Source organism: Brachyhypopomus gauderio, unplaced genomic scaffold (assembly GCF_052324685.1).
Source record: "Brachyhypopomus gauderio isolate BG-103 unplaced genomic scaffold, BGAUD_0.2 sc110, whole genome shotgun sequence".
Taxonomy (NCBI): Eukaryota; Metazoa; Chordata; class Actinopteri; order Gymnotiformes; family Hypopomidae; genus Brachyhypopomus; species Brachyhypopomus gauderio.
This window is the reverse complement of record NW_027506931.1, coordinates 32,501-40,000: the sequence shown is the minus strand read 5'-3', so window position 1 is coordinate 40,000 and position 7,500 is coordinate 32,501. Positions and strand designations below refer to the sequence as shown.

Genomic DNA, 7,500 nt, shown 5'->3' with positions numbered 1-7,500 from the left:
CCTCCACCTTCACCTACATCTCCACCTCCACCTCCACCTACATCTCCACCTTCACCTTCACCTACATCTCCACCTTCACCTACATCTCCACCTTCACCTCCACCTCCATCTCCACCTCCACCTTCACCTACATCTCCACCTTCACCTCCACCTCCACCTTCACCTACATCTCCACTTTCACCTACATCTCCACCTTCACCTCCACCTCCACCTCCACCTTCACCTACATCTCCACCTTCACCTCCACCTCCACCTCCACCTTCACCTCCACCTCCACCTCCACCTTCACCTACATCTCCACCTTCACCTACATCTCCACCTTCACCTTCACCTCCACCTCCACCTCCACCTTCACCTACATCTCCACCTTCACCTACATCTCCACCTTCACCTACATCTCCACCTTCACCTTCACCTCCATCTCCACCTTCACCTACATCTCCACCTACATCTCCACCTTCACCTCCACCTCCACCTCCACCTACATCTCCACTTTCACCTTCACCTCCACCTTCACCTTCACCTCCACCTCCACCTACATCTCCACTTTCACCTTCACCTCCACCTCCACCTACATCTCCACCTCCACCTACATCTCCACCTCCACCTACATCTCCACCTCCACCTACATCTCCACCTTCACCTCCACCTACATCTCCACCTTCACCTACATCTCCACCTCCACCTACATCTCCACCTCCACCTACATCTCCACCTCCACATACACCTCCACCTACATCTTAACTTTCACCTCCACCTACATCTCCACCTTCACCTCCACCTACATCTCCACCTCCACCTACGTCTCCGCCTTCACCCTACATCTCCACCTTCACCCTACATCTCCACCTTCACCTTCACCTACATCTCCACCTTCACATACACCTCCACCTACATCTCCAACTTCACATACACCTTCACCTCCACCTACATCTCCACCTTCACATACACCTCCACCTACATCTCCACCTTCACCTCCACCTACATCTCCACCTTCACATACATCTCCACCTTCACATACACCTCCACCTACATCTCCACCTTCACATACACCTACATCTCCACCTTCACATACACCTTCACCTCCACCTACATCTCCACCTTCACGTACATCTCCACCTACATCTCGACCTTCACGTACATCTCCACCTACAACTCCACCTTCCCATACACCCCCACCTACATCTCCACCTTCATGTACATCTCCACCTACATCTCCACCTCCACCTTCACCTTCGCCTCCACCACATCTGTTCTGGAAGAGCAGGGACACCGTGAGCAGGGACACATAGCCGCTAGCGTGCACGACCCAGTCAAACAGAGAAAAAATGAGCTACATCACTAGCAAGGCACGTGTTGCATCTTATTGGCTGGCCAGGCTGCTAGTCTCACCTGATTGGACGACCTGCAAGACAGTCTCGCTGGCGAATCCGTGGACGTCGGGCGGGTTGCGCACCTGGCAGCTGAAGGTCCCGTTAAAGGAGAACTGCACGTCCTGCAGGGTGATGGAGGCGTCGTTCTGCAGGACGTCCCCGGACCACCTGACGTGATCCTTGAAGCGCCCACTAGGAGGCAAGAAAGGCTCCTTTAGGTAGTAGCAGACCTGGACACAGGAAGGAGAACATCCAGGCAAACAGACACGCAAACAGGCACACATGCCGGCAAGTAAATACAGTAATGAAAGAGATCAGGAGAGATGGGGGGGGGGGGGGGGGGGGGGGGTCACAGGAGACCCAAATCCACAATACTGCACCACACCACACACATTACACACTCTTCACAAGCCGGTTTCTCCCAATCTAACCTGAAATTTAACCCTAGCCTTAAGCTCCCTAACAAACAAGAAACATCTTTGCCATTTTATCATTAAACTTCATCATTAAGTAAGTTTTTGGAAAAACACCCACGCACACATGCACACTCTCACACATCCATACACACTCTCACACGCACTCCCTCACCGTTTCCTCTGTGGTCTGGCCATATGGCCTGAAGGTCCAGGAGACAGACAGTGTGTTCTCAGACAGCGGCTGGGTGGACATGAAGCTACATTTCAGCTGGACCTCTGTCCCGTTTACCACCTGCATGTCCCTGGGAGCGGAGACCTTCATCGCCACCACGGGGTACACACCTGGGGTGCACAGAAACAAGCCACCCGCAAACAATGCACATGATGTTGCACAAAGAAATACACACAATCCACATTTCACACGCAATTTCACACACCAATCAACCACACACACCCCTAGAAGCTTACAGTAGATGCGGAACACTCACATATATAAAGCTGGCTGATATATTTCTGTGTGTGTGTGTGTGTGATACAGAGAGCGAGCACACAGACATTTCTTGGGTATAAACTTGGCAAGCCTCCCCTTTCCCCCCATCCTCTATTCTCTCCTCCCTTCTCCTCTTGTCTCCTCCCCTCTCCTCTCCTCCCCTCCTCTCTCCCTCATATAATCCAACAAGGACAGGGACAGGGACAGGTATCGGGAGGCAAAGAAAGAGGACATCCACCTTGTCCCATATTGAAGCACATTTTACTCCTGCGAGGTTTAGACAGCTCTTGTTGTCTTGCGTGTTGAGAAGAACTTCTTAGTCTTGAGGGAAACGCCTCCTTTGTGTGGAACACAAGGCCGTCGCTCCAGCACAGAGCGCCTGTGGCCAACTCCTACTTGTTTTCCAAATCCACCCCCAGACACAAGCTGATTCTTGCTCAAGTTCCAACGGCAGAGACACACCTGTCTGACACAGTCCACCTGTCTATCACTCGTCTCGCACAGGTGGATTTATCATCGTTTGTTTTTGTTTTTTAACCCATTTTCTAACTGCCACGATCTCTGCGGTTCTTGTCTCATTCTGATAAACGGTGTCTTCCCCACATATTCACACAGCATGCTTCATTATTTTGACATGGAGTTACAGTGTTTGAGAGGTAAAGGCACTTGAGAACTTAAGAGTGATCACCACATGCACTCCCTAACCCTCACCACACGCACCCACACGGAAGGAGCAGTGACGTAGCACTGGTGTAGCGTTGGTGTACATTTTGCCACCAGCAATGGCAACAGAATCTTCAGCACCCATCAGAGCCGTCAGAGGAACCGATACAGCACTGCTCCGCACTCTGGTCAGGGTGACATAACCAGGGCAGCTGTGACCCAGATGTGCCCCGGGGCGCTTTTGAAGCCCCTCCCAAGATTTTGAACACACCCATGTGTCTGTGACTTGTTAGAAAAACAAACCCCTTCCCTATACCACAACAGAGGAGCTACTGCAAACCTGGAGCTTCAGATCCAGTGTCTGGATGCTCATGAAAGCTGGAGTTGTGCCTGGCTACTGAATCTGGCTACTGAATCTGGCTACTGAATCTGGCTACTAACCACTTCAGAGGGAAGGAAACATGCCATAACGTCATGTCTTTAAACACACTGGCCATAAACCAGATAAGTAGTTTAGCTAAACAAGCAAATTCATGAGCTTCCTTCAAGTAAATACCATTCACATACACACACACACAAACCCACACACACACACACACACACACACACACACACACACACAAACCCATACACACACAATCTCAATCTCAGGCTCAATCTCTGTGTTGACACACTACATGTTCACATATACCCAGTGGTTCAATCCAGAACAACATCACTCCTGCAGTCTCAGGGAGAGAGCCTGATTACCCTGTGTGGAGCATAACTGACAAACTGCTTCAGGAAATCACAACACAGTGTATCATCATTCCACTGCGGATTACAGCCGTTCTTCTGTTTTAGAATAACTTAGACTGATTCAAACTAACCGAGGACCTATAGTGTAATTACATTTACATTACAATTCTACAATATCACGCATGGTGATTTCACCATAAAACAATCTCAGTTCAATATGAAGATATTCTGAGCTCAGTATTAGAAATCCTGAACAGGGAGTTTGGGGTTCTCAACCTCTTGTGTGAATCCAAACCCATGAACCAAACATTTTCACGCTTAACACTGTCCTCATTTGGACTTATTCTTCTCCTGTAAATGCCCATATGAGTATGCAGGTGTCCAACATCTGTTTTACCACTGCCGACACACGAGCAACTAAATGTCACGCAGGTGGTGCTTTAAAAAACGAATTTAGCTGCAGTGCATGCTCGTGCAACCAAGAATGTAACTTTTACAACCTAGTTTAACGGCCATAAACACATAATTGCGCTGCGTGATATCGGTACAATAGGACTATTGTTATTATTAAACCACCTGCTTATCGCGGCGCATTCTTGAGAGTGTTCTGCTACTCGACGAACAGGAAGTAGTAAGACAAACCCCGTAGGTGGGCTCCATGTCGTGACTCACCTGGTGTGACCAGCACACCGACAACACTCAACAGGTACGTCCACGTCCGACACATGGCCGATCCGGACCGAGACAAACGGAAGCTTATTCGAAGCAACGATTGTTGATATCCCCGTTGGTGTAGATTAGAGACCCGAGCGGACCAACCCGTGTTCCTGAACCAACCCGTGTTCCTCAACAGGACAAACTCCACTAACGTGACGCACCAGCCCGTCAGATAACCAAGACGTGATTACAGAGAGGTGGAGTCACCGGCTCCACCAGCCTGAAGTTACCCCCATTAAACCCGTCCACACCGGCAGACACCTACAGTACTGTCTGTTTATTAGTCAACGAGAATAACAAACAAGTACACATGACGAAATTAAAATAATAAAATAAACTTACACTTCACTGGCCAAGCTGTGGAAATAAAACTTGAGTAGGCCTACTTGAGTGAGTACCTGCGGTATACTAAAATCAGAACAAAAACTCACAAAACAGAGACTGTGTCAGGGCAAAAGGCGGGTATTGTAAGAAATCTAAAATCAGTTTGTCAGTTTAACTCATACAGGTGCCCAAAAAGCGGAACTTCTAATTGTGTGTGTCTTCTGCCATCTTGTGGTTATACCACACTCACGTGTGTGTTGTGTGTGTGTGTGTGTGTGTGTGTGTGTGTGCGTACTCGATGACAGTAGCTTGATTAACTGTAATTTCTCACGTTATTGAATCGTTCTGTTGTATAATTTTCATGATGTAGAAATAAACCCTCACTGAGGGGATATTCTAAACGCATATATTCTCTAATTAGACTTCACGTTTTTGACAGACTACCAAACCACCGAGGGCATCTTAACAAAGACGAGAATAATTACTTTGCAAAAACTACTGGCTATTTTTAATATCATTATGCAAACGTCTGCATTAAACGACGCATTAAATGAAAGAGTCGGGACGGACATCGATGGGAAGTGTGCGGCCAGTTAAGCGGAAGTGTGTTCCGGGAAGGAAACCCGGTTATAACGGGATAACGGGAGGCGGGGCGCTGGCAGTCGGTCCCGCTTATTAAAACGTTGGTTCTTAACGACCAAAACCGAATCTAATATCTACATAAGCGAGACGTCTTGTGGTAGCGAGGAAGGGATAAAATAGTTTCCCTTTTCCAACGAACGGGCGTGTACGTGGGAGCGACATCCGCGCGGAGGTGCAGCATCTCCGGTACAAGCGCTCGCGCTGCTGCACAAGTGAGGAGCTCGCGCGTCGGGCTGTTGGTGCACGGGACGCGCACTTGGTTTTGGTTGTGGTCACGTCGCCAGCTGGCCACGTGCATGACTGACAACGCTGATGCTACGTTGTTAGGCGTGTAAGGGCGACGTCTTAGCAAGGTAGCATGTCTAGCTAGTTAACGTAAATCGACGGGAGAAACCCCCAATCCGGTCGTTTCGCGGTAACGTGCGCTAATGCACCTTCGTCACGTCACGGTCTCTCAAGGGTTTGAGAGCGCGAGATCAAAGCGTTAAAAAAAAACCGGTGCAAAACAACCTGCTCTTTGTGCACCTGGAGGTTGGATGAGTGTTGAGAGGCAGGGCCTGTCTCCGTGCAGAGCTGAAACCAGCGGAGATAACCACAACAGGAGTGTACTTAGGGAGGCAAACTGATAAAACCATTATGACTACCCGCAGAAAGTGAAGCATGTGGTTACATGTTGTCATTTGTGAGAGAAAGACGATAATTGTTCTGTAAACAGTCTTTTTAGCATGTCCGCTGTTGGGGAAATATTTGCTTTTTGTTTGCAGGATGAGTGAAGACGAGAACCCCGCTGCCGAGGCAACGGCCCTGCTGGACGTACAGGGGGACGGACGCTGGATGTCACAGGTGTGGGAGGGTGTGTGTCACTCGGGTGTGTGTGTGCGTGTCACTGAGGGAAGTGTGTTTATAGATTTGTTTAGGGCATTGTCACTTTGCATAATCAGCTCCAGAATGATTATTCCATTATGATATTCAAATGACTGATGATGATGGTGTGTTTGTGTGTGCAGCATAACCGTTTTGTGCAGGAGTGTAAGGACGCTGAACCTGATGTGTTGTTTGTTGGAGACTCCATGGTTCAGCTGATGCAGCAGCAAGAGGTGTGTTTCTACCCCCCCCACCCCCACCCCACACACACACACACACACACACACACACACACACACACCCCAGGGTTGTTCTGCAGTTACTCAGGGTTTTTCTGACCACTAGAATGCCTGCCTCACATTATATTACATCATAATCAGACTTTGTTGGCTTACATGATATTACATTGCAATCAGACTTTATTTTTGGCATATGTGCACGTGGAAAATCATGATTAAGTCTCATTATGGCTCATTTTAACATCACACATACGCAGCACCACTGATGTGCTCTGCTGTGTAATGTGGAGCTTTGGGGGCGGTTTTGTGGGTGTCTTCTGGGTGTCAGAATGGCCCTGTTGCTGCACAGTAAGAGTGTGGAGCTGGGCTGGTGCAATGACAACCTGCTGCTTTAGTTAATGGTGGTGGTGGTTCATGGTGATTACCTCTCCTCTTTGTGGCCAGGATCATCTTCATGTTCACCAATTGGTTAGTAGCTGTCAGTGGGTGGGACCATGTGGATCTTGTTTTTCATTTTGATTGGATGGTCATACCAGTGGGTGGGGTCTTAGGTTCTTGGTTTGCATTTTGATTGGATGGTTATACCAGTGGGTGGGGTCTTAGGTTCTTGGTTTGCATTTTGATTGGATGATTATACCAGTGGGTGGGGTCTTAGGTTCTTGTTTTTCATTTTGATTGGATGGTCATGCCAGGTGTGGCGGCAGCTGTTCTCTCCGCTCCATGCACTGAACTTTGGGATTGGTGGAGACACGACCGGCAGTGTCCTGTGGAGGCTGCAGAACGGAGAACTGGAGAACATCAGGCCAAGGGTGATAAGACCACACACACACACACACACACTCTCACACACACACACACACACACTCACACACACACACACACACACACACACACACACACACACACACACACACACTCACACACACACACACTCACACACACACACTCTCACACACATACACACTCACACACATACACACACTCTCACACACACACACACACTCTCACACTCACACACACACACACACACTCTC

The 7,500-nt window shown here is 48.8% G+C and overlaps 2 protein-coding genes across 6 annotated transcripts in view; one reads left to right on the top strand and one right to left on the bottom strand.

Moving 5' to 3' along the window:
• The window catches only part of LOC143497399 (myelin protein zero-like protein 2), an 8,286-nt gene extending 3,402 nt beyond the window's left edge, over nt 1-4,884 (bottom strand). The window contains exons 1-3 of one of the 2 annotated variants that reach the window (XM_076993306.1): nt 4,740-4,884; nt 1,962-2,131; nt 1,393-1,603 (exon numbers count right to left, since the gene is read on the bottom strand). In XM_076993306.1, the coding sequence (XP_076849421.1) occupies nt 1,393-1,603; nt 1,962-2,111 (361 nt within the window). In that variant the 5' untranslated portion in view covers nt 2,112-2,131; nt 4,740-4,884. Of the gene's footprint in view, nt 1-1,392; nt 1,604-1,961; nt 2,132-4,352; nt 4,562-4,739 lie in introns of those variants that run through there. The other variant, XM_076993307.1, reaches the window with a different exon arrangement.
• Nucleotides 4,885-5,320: 436 nt separating this feature from the next.
• The window catches only part of LOC143497398 (platelet-activating factor acetylhydrolase IB subunit alpha2-like), a 4,491-nt gene continuing 2,311 nt past the window's right edge, over nt 5,321-7,500 (top strand). Inside the window, exons 1-4 of one of the 4 annotated variants that reach the window (XM_076993302.1) lie at nt 5,321-5,575; nt 6,128-6,206; nt 6,371-6,460; nt 7,159-7,275. In XM_076993302.1, the coding sequence (XP_076849417.1) occupies nt 6,129-6,206; nt 6,371-6,460; nt 7,159-7,275 (285 nt within the window). In that variant the 5' untranslated portion in view covers nt 5,321-5,575; nt 6,128. Of the gene's footprint in view, nt 5,717-6,127; nt 6,207-6,370; nt 6,461-7,158; nt 7,276-7,500 lie in introns of all 4 variants that reach the window. The other 3 variants (XM_076993303.1, XM_076993301.1, XM_076993304.1) reach the window with 3 other exon arrangements.